This window comes from Pelodiscus sinensis, chromosome 4, assembly GCF_049634645.1.
Source record: "Pelodiscus sinensis isolate JC-2024 chromosome 4, ASM4963464v1, whole genome shotgun sequence".
NCBI lineage: Eukaryota > Metazoa > Chordata > Testudines > Trionychidae > Pelodiscus > Pelodiscus sinensis.
In genome coordinates, this window is record NC_134714.1 from 118969821 (window position 1) to 118986130 (window position 16310).

Here is a 16310-nt window from a genome sequence, read left to right on the forward strand (position 1 = left end):
GTGGCTAGTTCCTATATAATCAGAAAACTCTCTTAAGGTAAGATGCATGAGCACAGGTGGAATCTAGTCATGCACCTATAAAAATCTAGGATCTGCATGGGATCTGTAGTTGATTTTTGCTCATTGATTATGAGCCCGAGCAATTGGAAGATTTGTCTGGCTACCATGATCATGTGTAATGTCTCTTGCCTCGATTGGCCTTTTATGAGGCAGTCATCAAGGTATGGAAATATAATCATGCCTCTGCACCGCAGGTGAGCTGCCACAAGTGCCAGAGTCTTCAAAAAGACTCTGGAGACCGATGCAAGGCCAAAAAGTAGAATGCAATATTGAAAATGATAGTCGCCACTGATGAAGCGGAGGAAACATTTGACTGTCCTTGTCCAATGATGGTATCATCATGGAAAAGGTCACCATTTTGAGGTGGAGGTACTTGTTCAACTTTCTGAGGTCGAGGATAAGCCTCCACCCTCTTTTTTTCCTCTGTAAGAAAATACTGTGAATAGAACCCTCTTCCTCTGAAATGGGGAGGAAAGGCCTCAATTGCTCCTATGGACAGCAGACACTGGGCCTCTTCATTCAACGGGATCTCATGAGATGGGTCCCTGAAAAGGGACAGAGTTGGTGGATTTGTCGGTGGTATGGTTGAGAAGGGGATAGTGAGCCTGGATACCACGAGTTGTAATACCCAGCGGTCTGATATAATAGACGCCCATTGAGCTTGAAAAGGTCATAGTCCATGGTGAAAGAGATAGGTGACCTAATGTTTCATCTTTACTGGAAGGACTTGCTGCATGCCCTCGACAGAACCATCAAACTTGCTCCTTTGAATTTTGCTGGTTGGCTGCCCGGGGTGGTTGGGGTCATCTGTGCTGTGGGCATTGTCTTGAGCGTGAGTGGTCTATACGTTGATGATGTTGTTGCCTCTGAAAGGGGTAGTCATACCTCTTCTGATAGGGATAGTATCTTCTGTGCCTAAAGGGAGGTGTATACATCCCCAAAGTATGGAGCGTTAAGTGGGAATTCTTTCCTGAATGGAGGACCTCATCTGTTTCCTCCTCCCCCCCTCCCCACAAATAGTTTGTTTCTGTCAAATGAGAGATCTTCTACTTTCATTTGAAGCTCCTTGGGGCCTGCCACAGAGGTAAGCCAGGATGAGCATCTCATTGCTATTGCTGTCGCAGTGGTGCGGGCCATTGTCTGCGCCACATACAAATTTCATTGGAAGCTTGCTCCCGCTGCTGCAAAACCTTCTTGCACATAGGATTTCAAGTGAGGTTTCTGGTGGATACTTGGTTTCTGGTAGATACTGAAGCAGTTGAGCAATCTTCTCCAAGTTATCAAAGTTGTGGTTAGATAACAAGGCAGCGTAATTCGCTACGCGTAAGAGCATGGTTGCAGAAGAATATGCCTTCCTACCAAATATGTTTAATTTTTTCACATTGGCGTCATCTTGTACTGTGGTGTTCTGGCATTCTGTTGTGCTGCGTCTACCACCAAGGAGTTTGGTGGTGGGTAATTAAACAGGAACTCCAAATTTTTGGAATGGACGAAGTATTTCTTGTCTGCTCTCCTGCAGGTCTGTGGGACCAACGTTGGTGTCTGCCAAGTGGCTTGAGCAGCCTCCGTGATGGCTTTGTCGATAGGGATGGCATTTTTGCACTCTGTCTTGGGTGAAGATTCTTCAATAACAGATACTGCTTTGTTTGCACCTCTGTTAATTGCACCTCCTGGGACTGGGCCATCCATTTGAAGTCGTCTGGCAGAGACATATCCACCAGGAACACCGCCTCATCAGGAGAGGAAAACCAAGGGTCAGGAACTGGGAAGTCCATCTGTTGGTCCTCCACTTCCGACAACTGGCCCTCTTCAGGCTCAGACTGCTGTGTGGTTGCGCCTGGACTGCAGAAAGGAGGGGTCGGCAGGCGATTATGTGGTAACTGCGGTGGAGTATGTTGCGCTGGCGGTTGATTAGAGCATGGAGATTGGTGACAGTAATGACATACAGAATAAGGAGAGTCATGACAGTGGTCATAGTATCGGTCAGATGGGTGAGATGACGAGTACCTGGACGATCTGCAACTTGGATATCACCTGTCATAACTGGCATGCAGGGTTCGATGAGGAGAATAAGAGTAAAGTGGCGACCGCCTGTGTGGCCGGGAGTAGGATCGTCGCCTGTAGTGATCATGGAAATGAGAGCAAGATCTGTATGGCGAGTAGTGAGACCTGTCATAGTACTGATGTCTTGGACTGTCCTGGTGATAAACATGCTGAAGTGGCAATCAGTATAGTAGAGGCAAAGGGGAGGGACCCGGTGAGAATGCTGAAGACGGGAAACAGGGACTCCCTGTCTGTTTTGCCAGTCACTTTAGCTGGTGCCATTGTTTGTGCTGATTCCAGCTTCTCTACTGGTGCTGGATCCTGCCTGCTTAGCGGCTCTGCTTCTTTCTCTGCTGTTTGCGCCGTGGGATCGTCCTATAGTGCTGGCATCAGTGCCAGGCCGCTTGTCAGTGCCAGTGGAGTCCCCTTCAGTGCCGATCTTGCTGCGGAGAGTGGCCGTTGCTCCGGCACCGCATGCGGGGTTGAATGGTGCGATGCCAGCAGCTTTAAAACACAGATGCCGCATGTTAGCACTGAAGCCGTCTTCAGTGCCGAGAGAAATGTCTCCGAGGCCAGCGTCCTCATTTTTGCCCCTGACCCTGGCACTGGCACAGAGGGGCAGAGCCGGAGGTCCCTGGCTTATCTCCTGCGCTGATCCTATTTGTAGGATCAGGTGGCAATGAGCGTGCAGGGAACAGCTTTCTTTTCTTTTGTGGAGCCGGCTCGGTGGAGAAGACCCTTCTTTTCTGCTTTTCTCCTGGTTCTGCTTTTCCTGTTCTTTGCAGCTAAAGAGTGTGGGTCCAGCGCCTTATCAAACAGCAGCATTTTCAGGTGCATTTCTCTGTCCCAGTGGGCACGGGCTGTCAGTTTCAAGCAATGCCCACCTTTTTGGAGATGTGAGCCTCCCCTAAACAGTGTATACACACTGAATGCCCATCTGAAGCTGGCATGGGTTCTCTACACTGGGCCACTTTTTAAAAACCTGGGGATCCAGACATCCTTAGGTTATCGGTGTGTGTGAGGTTTCTGACCAATTTCAGCCCGACAGCATCAGTGGAGCACCCTTAGGGACCACTCAAGGAAGAAACTTTGCTTGCCAGTTTAAGCAATTCAGTGATTTAGTTCCAGCATTCCACTGTACCAGCAGATTAAGTACAAACTGAACCTCTCTAGTAAAGCACCCTCGGAATCTGACGGAGCCAAACCAGAGATTTTGCTAAACCACAGGAAATAAATATCGTCTAGCAACAATACCACCACTTTTATTGCTTACCGGGCTCTCAGAAGAAGCTTAGGGATAAATTAGAGTTAAACACCACAGGACACCGAGAGCTAGGACAAACTTTATGGGACTGCAAGAAACTTAACCAGATAGCCACTTACCATGGGTATGGCCAATTAAAATCATGCCAGACCACAGATGTTGCCAGACCAGAGAATGACAGACCACAGAGGTTCAACCTGTAATCTGAGCATAGCACATTTCATGCTGTAATATGAGTGCTTATCTAATTTTGGTAGCTTCTAGGCCTTCAAACAAGAACTAGATACATTCTTGGAGGTTAGGTCCATCAATGGCTATTAGCCAAGATGGGTAGGAATGGTAACCCTAGCTTCCGTTTGTCAGAGGCTATGAATGGATGACAGGAGAGGGATCATGGAATGACTACCTGTTCTGTTCACTCCCCCTGTGGCATCTGGCATTGGCCACTGTTGGGAAAAACAGGATACTGACCTAGATGGATCTTTGGTCTGACCCAGTATGGCCTCTCATGTTCACACATATACACCTAATGAGTAATTTTTGTACTTCTGCCAGCAAGTGTGGCAGGAATTTTAGAAAGGAGCCTAACTACATAGTTTAACAAAAAAGCAGTCATGTAGCACTTTAAAGACTGACTAAAGATAATTTATTAAGTGATGAGCTTTCGTGGGGCAGATCTGAAGTGGGTCTGCCCCATGAAAGCTCATCACCTAATAAACTATTTTGTTAGTCTTTAAAGTGCTACATGATGCTTTTTTGTTTTACCAAGACCAGACTAACATGGCTACCTCTCTGTGTATAGTTTAAGTCAGTGTTTCTCAGCCAGTGGTACAAGTACCCTTAGGGGTACTCAAGAGAAGTCTTGGGGGGGGGGGGAGGGGGGTATGTCAAGAACTGAAATTTGAAGTATTGTAGGTTTTTGTTTTTTTTTTTTTTTACTTTTTGCACCTAAACATTTCAATGCCCACCCAGCTATGATTAAGTTGTTTAAACAAATGGTGTTGCAATGGTAAAAAAAAATTGAGAGAGAGAAAACTCTGTAGGTACTGCGGGTAGTTTTTATTTTAAAAAGGGGTACATTATAAAAAAAAGTTGAGAAACACTGGTTTAAGTAAACAAGCAAAAGTGTCCAAGCAAATAGCAATGGGAGGATTGTGAAATCCAGAAGCTTTTAGTCATGGACCAGCATGCAGACCATGGATGTGTGTATCAGTCGTTCTGTTTCAAGGACCAAGGTGGTAGAACGGTCCAGCAGTTGCATCCATGACTGAGCAGCTCTATTTAGGATTCGCTCTGTTCACCCTGTATGGGGAGGGGGCTAAAAAAGGTGCCCTGAACATAGTCTAATCTCAATCCCCCTCCCCCCCCCCCCGACTGGATAGCCACATCCAGTGGGTTCACCTTTATGTGGTAAAAATCGAAGGGGAAGTTTTGGAACTTGGAATATTAGGGCTTTAATGGATAATCCAGACAGTGGACAACTCAAAAGATGCCTTGCAATTATCGCCTGTGAGCACCGATGATTTAACATCAGCATAGCTGCCCTGGCAGAAACATGTAGACCAGAAGAAGGACAGCTAAGAGAAGAAGGTGAAGGGTACACTTTTTCTGGAAAGGAATCCCAAAGGAAGAAAAACAAATTCATGGAGTAGGATTTGCCATTAAGAATGAACTGACAAAGATTCTATCTGAAGTCCCTGTCGACATCCACGAGCATCTCATTATTCTTTGCTTGAAACTTGCCAAAAAGTAACATGCAACTGTTATGAGTGCTTCTGCACCATCTTTAGATGTCGAAGATATGAAGGAGAAGTTTTACACCCAATTGGACACAGTCTTGAAAGACATGCCCAAAGACGACAAGATTATTCTTTTGGGAGATTTCAATGCCAGAATCAGAAGAGTCGTGGACCTCTGGCAGACTACCACTGGAAAAGGAATCAGCAATAGCAACTCCAATGGAGGACTACTCCTTACAGAATGTGCAGGTCATGAGCTTGTCATCATGAACACCCTCAGGCGCCAGAAGAACAAATTTAAGACTTCATGGCAACATCCTCAAAGCACTGGCACCTCATAGATCATGTCATCGTCCACTCGAGATCAGTGCGATGTCCTTCTCATGCATGCAATGGTAAGCACTGATGACTGTTCGACAAATCACCACCTCATCCAATCCACAATGGCAATTAGGATAGTCACCAAACAGAGAACTCAGAAGAAACTGTTCTGATGAAAGATCAACGTACAAGGCTTGAAAGACCCCATCAGACGAAGTCACTTCCAGATAGCTCTCCAAAGGAAGCTGTCGACATTACACCATGAAGATGTGAAAGAACACTGGTATCAGTTGAAAAATGCCATCATTGGTGCTTGCGGAGAAACCACTGGCTACTAGTCCAAGAAGCATCAGGACTGGTTTGATGAGAACGATGTGGAAAATGAATGTCTGACTGAGGCTAAAAGGAAAGTCTTCAGGGCCTAACAAAGTGACATCAACTGTGCAATGAAGACAGAAGTGAATGCCAAGGCAGAAGTCCAATGCAAAACAAGGTGTCACGTTATTGGATTTTAAGGGCAGCAGACAGATCGCTGCTGCATCCATGGAGGGCGAGGGGGGAGAGGGTGTTTGCCCCGAAGTCTATACAAAGAGGGCCATGTGAGGTGTCAAATGAAAGCTTATGTCCTACTGATTCTATGTACGCTACTCATGTTCTTGTATGATGTCCAGGGCTCGACAATTAAGGCAATCTACTTACCCGTGATGAGTAGATTTTAGCCCGGCATGGCCATGCAGTGCAGTCAGTGCATGTGCAGCGTGCGGTTCCACGTGGCTGGCGAGCAGGGCTTGCCTCAGCTTGGCGAGCCCTGATGATGTCTATATGTGGGGTTATGAATATGGGCTCTTCACTGGTACTGTGAATGTTCTCTGCCCGAGACAGAGCAATGGCCTGGACTGCCTGATGCAAAGAACAATTGTTCAGTCAATGACTGCTAATGAGCAGGGACCCAAAGACAATGGCTCTTTAGGTGGCCCATACACATGTGAGGAATGCATCTGGAAACCTGCAACCAAATCTATTTACAGACCAAGGAAACATGGAATTAATCCCCTGAGATCAAAGGATGGTTTCCAAGTTTTGAAAAAGATAATGAAGCAATTGCTTCTTGCTGGAGGGCTCCTGAACCGCCCCTCCACCACAGTCCCAGAATCCCTCAACCACCACCTATGGACTATCTTGAAATATTTCCTACCCTGAATGAGGTCCATTGCTTTGATGGCAGCTTGAAGAGTAACAAGGCAACTGAATGAGACGGACTCCCCGCCAAAGTCTTCAAAGGCAGTGGGCCAGAGCTGATTCGAGATCTGGAATAGGGAGTAGATACCACAAGAGATCAGACACACACTGATAGTCAGTCTATTCAAGAAGAGTGACAAATCGGACTGTGGAAACTATGATGGCATCGCCACTCCTGGCAACAGCAGGGAAAAAAAAAAAAATCTTAGCTCGAATGCTTGCCAATCAACTCATGCCACTTTCAGAAGATATTCTTCCAGAATCCCAGTGTGACTTCCAACCATTCCAATGAACAGTAGACATGATCTTCACTGCTTGGCAATTAGAAGAAAAGTGTTGTGAACAAAATCAAGCCTTATACATGAGTTTCATCAACCTGACCAAGGCGTTTGACAATCAATCATAGAACCCTGTGGACCATCCTCTCAAAGATCAGTTGCCCTCCCCAAACAAAAAATCAGCAGCATCCTGACATTGCTTCATGACAACATGACTGCCACAGTGCTGAACAACAACGGATCCCAAAGTGACCCCTTTGAGGTCAAAAGAGGAGTTAAACAAGGCTGCGTCATTGCCCCAGAACTGGTTTGCATTGTCATTGCCTTGACCCCCATCTCATTGATGGCAAGCTTCCAGGTGGTTTGAAGATTGAAAAGTTTCCCGTTCGTTCCGTAGACAATCTCAGGAGACTGAAGGCCAAAAACAAGACTGTTGCGACTTCGATCACAGAGCTCCAGGACACGGATGACAATATGGTCGCTACTCTTTCCCCTGTAGCTCTTTAGCCCATCTTAAGCACCTTCACTGAAGCATATGAAAATCTCAGCCTCACACTCAACATCAGAGACCAAGGAGCTCCATCAACCGTCGCCGACTGCACAATCTAATGTACCGTCTATTCATGTCAGAGAACTGCTGGAAAACGTGGAGCAGGTCCTGTACCTTGGAAGTCATCTCTGCAAAAGTCAACATAGACACAGAAATCCAGCATCGCCTGAGCTGTGTAAGCTCTGCTTTTTCCTGAGACGAAGGGTTTTGAGAACTTGGACATCAATTCCAAGACAAAGCACCTTGTGTACTACGCAGTGGTTGTTCCAACACTGCTGTACGCATGTGAAACCTGGACAACATATAAGCATCATCTGAAGGCACTTGAACAATATCACCAATGCTGCCTCAGGAGAATCTTAAATATCCCTTGGGAGGACAGGCGCATAAACACTAGCATCCTGGAAGAGTCGAACATGACCAGCATTGAAGCTATCGTCAACTACCAACAACTTTGCTGGATTAGTCATGTGATCCTAGTGCCTGATCAGCGCTTCCCAAAACAGATGCTGTTTTCCAAGCTGAAGGAAGGACGGAGGAGCATGGAGAATCAGATGAAATCATGTAAGGACATGTTGAAAGCAAACATGAAAAAAAGCAGCATCAGTGTCGACACTCGAAAGAACCTTACCCAAGAATGTTCCCAGTAGAGAGTGGTAATCCAGGAGGGGGGTGACACAATCTGAGAGGTCCCGCCAAAGCACAGACAAGGAGAGGTGGAGAAGGAGAACAGAGCAGCAAAAACTGCCATACGTCCCTCCAATAGCCACCAACACGAAGGATTTGTAAGGGGGAGAAATAAAATAATGAACACATTCTATACTGCATCAACAGCACTGTAACTAGTGCCATGGGCAATAATGGTAGTATTACTGTGCTAAAGTTCAAAGCAAAAGTATACTACTGAAAACACAGAATACTGTATAGCCCCGTCTCCAGAAATATCACCAACAACAATTGTAGACAAGACTTCAGAGATTGACATGACCCTATTATACTGATATTCTGTGTCTAGATCAGGCATGCACACAACATTTTATATAATTAGCATTAAAAAGGTTTGATGCTCAAAATGTAATCTTGTGATTGTCACTTCTCATTAAAAGAAGGTTTTTTTTCCACTGATGTACTGTCACTGCAGTACAAATTTCTGCTCCAGTTCAACAAGTACAACATTTAGGGTACAACACTCCTAATTCAGAAGAAATTTAAGTTACAGCAGCTGCTGAGAACTGTGAAAACACTGCCTGTTTATTAAATCTTTTAGTTAAAACCAGTAAACATTCCCATCAGTTTGAAGACATCTCTGATGGAGCATTGTATCTATTAAACTCAATTATCAAGAAAAGCCATTTGTATGGTGTCTATTACACGTCGTCATTAAACTTGTTTCTCTACTAGAAGCCACCTACATCACTTTCCCCAGGTATTTGTTTGTGCAAAAGTCTGTTAATTAGCATATGAATTAGACTGTTTGCTTCCCAACATACTTTATTAACAAGATGCTTCATGTCTAGAGACCTTGCCTCAGAAAATAAACAACCCATTAAAACAAATTTGAAGTCTGCTGTTTTTACAGTTTTAAATAAACTAAAACTTAGAACTATTGCGAGGTTATCAAGAAACCCAAAGTGCCGTATCTACTAAGTTTTAAATGTATTGCAGGCAGATCAGTAAAATGTGCACATCAGGATCTCCTAGCTATTCACTGTGGCACATGAAAATGCTCTGCTGGGGTAAATGTAGTCACTGGCCCACCTAGATCTGACCTAGTACTTTTTACTTTCAATCTTTAATTAGAAGTCCCAGGCCAAAAGGAACCTTTTTCCACTTTTAAGACTACACTAACGTTTTAAACCAAATTATGGTATTGTCCCTTTGAAATCACTAGCATTTCAGCAATCTTCTGTTTGCACCTTACTCAGTACCGTTAGGAGACAAAGTGTCACATTTAAAGTTAGTAAACAAGTGAAGGTTCTGATTGTCAAAAATTGTGTTGTTTCTAGTGTAAATCATTTGGCGAGCTTTTAAGAAAAATTAAAAACAGGTTTACTATATAATAAATTCTGAAATGCAGATAACTTTCACCCTATTACACATTATCATATATGCAGTGTTCCATATAAGATGACGATATAAACATTTATTGCGTGAAGACAGCACTGGTGAAGTGCTGCATTAGGAAATCAAAAGGGCACTGGCAACTCCAAACACATACATAAATCCAGAAAATTTAGGAATCTTGGATGAGATTAATAGGTATACAAAATGTATTGAAAATACACACTTAAGGTACAGTTTTAACACTAAATAGTATGGAATTTAAGTGTTCTCTAGGCTTTGTATTTTATAAGAATTCGCCATTAGGGATGTAAATGATTAACTGGTAAGCCTCATGCCCATCACAGGCTGGGGTAAGAGAGGGAGCTGCTCACACACTGGCTCTCCCTGGGAGTGGGGCTGGCCACAGAGATTGCAGAGAACCCTCCCTGGGAATGTGGCTGGCAGCCATTGCAGGGCCCACAGTGCGTGTAACCAGAAGGATTTTTAGTGATTACATGGTTACATTTTTAAACAACTTTTTACATCCCTACCTAGTATTACTCAAATTTTAAAACAGTAATAAAATGTAAGACTGCTTATGTTGAACCTAATTTTAGAAGCCCTGTAAAAGATAGTGGCCTCTAGCTTGATTTGCCAGCTAGTAGGAACAGAGAATTGCTGGACCCCCCCAGCAGACCAGGGGGACAGGAGCAAAGCCGCAGAGCACGCCTGCAGCGGGACAGCCCAAGCGTGCCCGGGCTGTCCTGCTGCGGGCGTGCTCAGTGGCTTTGCTCCTGTCCCCCTTGTCTGCTGGGGGGGGGGGGGGGGTGCAGCTAGTGCCTCCCTCAGCAGACCAGGCTTTTCTTGCCTACCCCTGGGGTAGAGCAGCTGGGGGCTGCCAGGTTGGTCCCGCAGCGCCACTCCAGACCAACCCGGCAGCACCCCAGCTGCTCTGCCCCAGGCGTCCTGATTCAGCTGCTGCTGGTCAGTTTCAGCAGCGGCTGAATCAGGACGCCTGGGGCAGAGCAGCTGGGGTGCTCCTGGGTTGCTCCAGTAGCGCCGAGGAACCGCGCTACTAGAGCAACCCAGCAGCACCCCAGCTGCTCTGCCCCAGGCGTCCCCAAGTCAGCAGCTGCTGAAACTGATCAGCGGCTGATTCCAGGAAGCCCGGGGCAGAGTTGCTCTGCCCCGGGCTTCCTGGAATCAGCCGCTGATCAGTTTCAGCAGCTGCTGACTTGGGGACGCCTGAGTTTCTTAAGTTGAATCTGTATGTAAGTCAGAACTGGCATCCAGATTCAGCCGCGGTTGAAACTGATCAGTTTCAGCAGCGGCTGACGCCAGTTCCGACTTGCATACAGATTCAACTTAGGGACTGTAGGTTTGTACTTATCTTGTACGTAACCCGGGGACTGCCTGTATAATATTTTGATAGGTGACACTAGGATTTTTTTCACAAGGAAGAAAAAATGGAGACATGAAAGAAAAGTATCACATGACGAGAGGAGATAAAAGTAAAAGAAAGAGGTAAAGATATGAAGGTAGTTAAAATGCACTTACCTTTAAATTTTGACCGAATGTTGGCTAGTTCTTTGTTTATTCTCTTTATCTCTGCTTCTTTGCTTTTGCCTGAAATTAAGAGAATTTACATCAAAGTTTGGCATTTAAACATTTAATTTGTCCAATTCTTTCAGCACAGACACTGGTAGTACCTTTCTTCCCCATAACACAATGTACACCAAGTGTAATACATTAGCACGTTCTGGAAAAATTGAAAGCCTTTAATTAAAAATACTAAAAAGGCTTACCAACCTGTACTCCCATGTTAACATGCCCAGAGAACAAAGTTTCAGAGCATCTGACAAATATCCAAAAGTTTATCAAAGTGTCTGATTTTTAAAACAACAACATAGGGAGGGAAAAATCATGCATGGCATAATTTGCAAAGAAAGACACCACTGCTTTCTAAGAGTTGACCTATAATTTATTTGCATATTGCTTTCCATGTGTGTGATGTTTTACAAAAAGAGATACGAGACAAGATATGTAAGGAACATAGTAAAAAAAACCAAATCTGAGCATGAACTTCCAAATATATGTAGTGACTAAATACAACTTATAACTGATTTTTTAATTTCAGTCAAGAGTTTGATATTGCCCTCTGAACTCTTCCTGAGCAATTCAGTTATCAAGTAATTGTGGTCTCAAAATCTTCTACCATTATACCAAAGTCCTTAAAAATAAACCATTTAAAAAAAAAAACTTAAAATTCTTGATATTAAAGAGGCCTTTAATGATCAGTACACCTGTGCACCCTCTCGCTAAACTTGCATATTTTTATAAAATTGGTTTTTTAAATAAAATATTTATAGCAAAAACAAACAAACTGAAAAAAGCTTTAAAGTTCTTTCTAGTCTAGTGCCATTGTAAGTTCATGAGTTTGCTCTGCTATTACAGGAGTTCGCAGAACAGAAAATATTGTGCCTCAATCTACTCACTTAGTATACATCTACACTACAGAGAACAATCAAGCTGCTGCTCTTGATCTTCCAGGGTTCAAATTAGTGGGTCTAGTTAAGACAGCTAATTCCAATTTCCCTTACTCCTCATGGAAGCAGGATTTCTGGCACTGACTAAAGGGAGAGTGTTCTCACTTGGACTTCCTGCAGTGTGAACAGCACGGAAAGTCGAGCTAAGGTACTTCAACTTCAGCTACACAATTAACGTAGCTGAAGTTGCATATCTTAACTTGATCATGTCCTGTAATATAGGCATATCCTTAGTGAGAATAGGAACAAAGAACTTAAAGGGGCATGTGCATGTTGATGAATACACTACTTGCCTGCAAAAACAGCAAGGCATGGCCGTGGGAGGACTTGAATTTCAAGAAAGCTACTCTAACAGCTGTTAAGCAGTATTTAGATTTCACTGTGTACAGCTTTTTTTAAAAGCAAACTGTAAATCCAATATTTTCTCATTCGAGGATGAAAAAAATACACAGACATTCAGAGAAATGGTCTGTGTTTTGACATTTAGGTGATTGTTTGTGAATATTTTTGTTTGGGGAATGCAAATGTATCAATCAGCTTTACACAACAATCAGTTTACTGTTTGATGTTGGTGTTTCAGGAATATTAAACAAGTATATGGAATTATAACAGTGTTCACTAGAGATGTAAGTGACTAGTTTAATAGTTGACTACCCGATAACTACCTGCGAAACCTAGGCTTAAGTCACTACTAGACTAGTCACTTCTCTTCCCTCTTCCCCCACAGAGGTGTAGTGAGGGTGTTATGCGCCCAGGGGCAAAGGAAAAATTTGTGCCCTCCTCCCTCCCCCAGCCACTATGTGGCACGTCCCAAACCTGGTGCACAGCTGAGGGGAACTTGTACCGCAACTTCCCCCACCCCCTACAGTTTGGGGCCGGGCTCCCGCATGCACTAACCATCCAGTGGAGATGGAGGAGGATCGGGATTGGAGCAGGGTCGGGCTCGGAGCAGAGAGGAGGCTCCAGCTGCCGGTGGCAGGCGGACTAGGAGCACGTGAGCTCAAGGGATAATGGGGGGAGCAGAATGGGATTAAATTGGAGCCTCCCTAGCATGGTGCCCAGGGGCAACTGACCCCTCCTGCAGATCTATCATTTTATGCATGTGCACGATCTATGAGAGCTGACCCATGAATCTGCAGTTACTTGTCTGTGGCGCCAGCTTCTGGGTGGTGACTCAATGCTGTGACATTCACCTCCAACGAGCAGGCTTCCCAAAGCAGGTCCTTACTGCTGACCCCCAAAGCTTCCCAAGGCTCATTGATCTTGGATCTGGCTTCCATCCCCTCTCCAACCTTTGCAACTGAGCAGAGGTGCTCACCTTCGGTCTTAAACATTCCCACCTCGTTCACCCCACAGGGTGAGTCTCTGCCTCACTTGTCCTAGGGACTATTGTACCAAGACGTAATACAAAGTTTCCATGTAAAAGGACTCAATACAAAGCTAAAAACTTCAATGAGAGAATGATTAATACAGAGACGTGTCTACAGTTGCTGCAGGGAGACACCTCTGCCTGCCTCCACCCCTCTTCCCCCAGAGTCTACAGCCCCATTGCAAAGCGGAGAAGGGAAATAAGAGGCTGAGGCTCACCCAATGGGAACCAGTGGAGCAGACACGAGCAAGCCATGCCCGGGAGCCATTCTCCTGTCCATTGTTGGTGCTGTGTTGCTTCAGCCATGCTGAAATGCAGTCGCCTCTAGGGTGGGCTGGACAGCTGTTTAACACCTGCACAAGGTTTCAGGCAGAGGGGAGTGCGGGTTGCCTTCCTGCAGAGTCCCCCCCCTCTCTCCCATCAGAACTACTGTGCCCTCCTGGCTTAGGAAAAGAACAAACAGGGGGATTGGAAATTAACCCGCCCAGTCTCACATCCCCTAGGCAGGGAATGAGCCATCTACATTAGGCCCCAGCTGGAGTATCATGTCCAATCCTGGGCGCCACATTCCAGGAAACGTGGAGAAACTGGAGAAAGTCCAGAGAAGATCAACACAAATGATGAAAGGTCTAGAGAACATGAGATATGAGGCAAGGCTGAAGGAATTGGCCTTGTTTACCTTGGAAAAGAGAAGACTGAAAAGGAACATGAGAGCATCTTTCAAGTATCTAAAAGAGTATCATAAGGACGAGAAAGAAAAATTGTTCTCCTTGTCCTCTAAGGTTAGGATGAGAAGCAATGACTTAAATTGCAGCAAGGGAGGTTTAGGTTGGACATTAGGAAAAACTTCCTGCCTGTCAGGATGGTTAAACACTGAAATAAATTGCCAAGGGAGATTGTGGAATCTCCATCTCTGGAGATATTTAAGAGCAGGTTAGACAAACACCTGTCAGGGATGAGCTCGGGCAACTCAACTTTAGACACCCCAAGGGCCACACTGATACTTACAGAAAATGCTGAGGGCCTCAACTTAAGTGTGGTTGCATATGCAAGCAAATATATACAAATAGCTTCTCTCATACTGACAGGCATGAATACAAAGATTAAGGCAAGACTACGCAACATACAGACCCCATTTAAGTCAGCTCCGCTAATATTAATAAAATGCAACATTTCCCCGATTTCTACCCATGTCACAGCACTTTTCAGGAGCAATGACAGTCCAAGAATTTAACTATTAAAACACATCTCAACAGAAGATCATTACACTGACTGCTTTTCTGTTTTGGCTCCCACTCGCCGGCCATGTGTTGATCCCCACATAAACCCAAATTGCACAGCGGGGCGCAAACAAACCGGCCGTGAGCAGCATACCAAGTTATTAATAAATATTTTATAAACCTTTACCTTTTCTCTCTGCTGCCATGTCTCCTCTCCTTGCTCCATCATTTACCCTGGTGCCTGCTGCCGCCCCCCCCCCCCCAACCTCCTCACTCTCCTCTGCTGTCCTGACTCCTGCCCTTCTCACTGCCCTCAGCCCTTCTGTGACCTGTCCCGCTTCACCAGCTCTTCTCTCCCTCTTGTACCCACTGCTCCAGTAGCCCCACTCTGATCAGGTGAGCTACCCCTCCTCATCCCCTCTCCTAACACCTCCCTTTACACATGCCCTGCCTTTCTCCTCTGGAGCTGCTCCCTCCCCAGCAGGTGTCTGCCCTTCTGCTTCACCCCCAGAATCACCTGGCACCTGCACCTTCCCTTAGTCCTGCACTCTCCTGGTGCCTCCCCCTTCCCTCACTGCCCACGCCCCCTTTTTTCCTGATGCCCCCCCACCACCACTCTCTGCCTCCATTCCCCTCATGCCCCTCTGTGCCCTCAGACATGACTTGTTCCATCCCTACCTTCCTCGTGCCCACCTCTTTCTTCAAGCCTTCTCCCAGGACCTCCCCCTCCAGCTCCCAATGCCCTTCCCCTCTCCTCGAACAGCATCACCCTGTCCCTCCTCCCCCGACACATCCCCTCCTGCCCTTTTCCTCATTGTCTGCACTTGTCCCCCTGGCATTTGTATCTTTCCTCCCCCCTCCCCACAAGCTCGTCCTCCTTGCCCCTAGATTTCCCCCTGCTCTGCTGTACCTTCTGCCTTCCACTTTCCGGGGCCGGAGTCCGAACTGGAAGCTAGGCAATGCGGCACCAAATACTTTTAAAGTCCTGGGCACCGAATACTTTTAAAGTCACATCACGCCTGGGCATCTCCCCGGTCAGCTGGGAACGCTGCGTGCGCAGGCAAGGGGAGCTAACTGAACGCTGCACATGACAGAAACGATCCAGGGCCAAGGGGGAAGGGGGAGAAGGAGAATGGTCGGCCATATAACTCGCTGCCCATGCCAGGCGAGCCTGAGCAGTATGCGCTCGCTCTCACCCCGGCCCGGCGCCCCCCCCCCCCCCCCGGGCACCTCCTACGCTACACCTTTGCTCCCCTGCCCCCTCCAACTTGCTACCTCTATCAAAGGCAGCAAGGGAGAGGAGGTGAGCAGGAGGTGACTAAAAGCTTGTTCCTCCCAGCACCCTCTCAGCAGGGCAGGCAGAGATGCAGTGGGGACCAGGCATGGCACCTCTACCTCTTATATGTAGTTAGAGCTGGGTGGCTCTACCTATCATAGAATACTAGAACTGGAAGGGACCTCGAGAGGTCATCGAGCCCAGTCCCCGGCCCTCATGGCAGGACCCAGTAACATCTAGACTATCCCTGATAGTTGCCTAGGGAGGTTGTGGAATCGCCATCTCTGGAGATATTTAAGAGTAGGTTAGAAACACACCTAATTCCAGTGTTTCACCATCCTACAGTTACGAAGTTTTTTCCT

General features: G+C 46.0%; 1 protein-coding gene across 11 annotated transcripts in view; it reads right to left on the bottom strand.

The window, feature by feature from the left end:
* Positions 1-16310, bottom strand: part of AP2A2 (adaptor related protein complex 2 subunit alpha 2) — a 106911-nt gene that overhangs the window by 64523 nt on the left and 26078 nt on the right. For 7 of the 11 annotated variants that reach the window (XM_075928225.1, XM_075928224.1, XM_075928223.1 and 4 more), the window contains exon 2: positions 11095-11163. In XM_075928225.1, coding sequence (XP_075784340.1) covers positions 11095-11163 — 69 coding nt within the window. Of the gene's footprint in view, positions 1-11094; positions 11164-13670; positions 13806-16310 lie in introns of all 11 variants that reach the window. The other 4 variants (XM_075928216.1, XM_075928219.1, XM_075928218.1 and 1 more) reach the window with 1 other exon arrangement.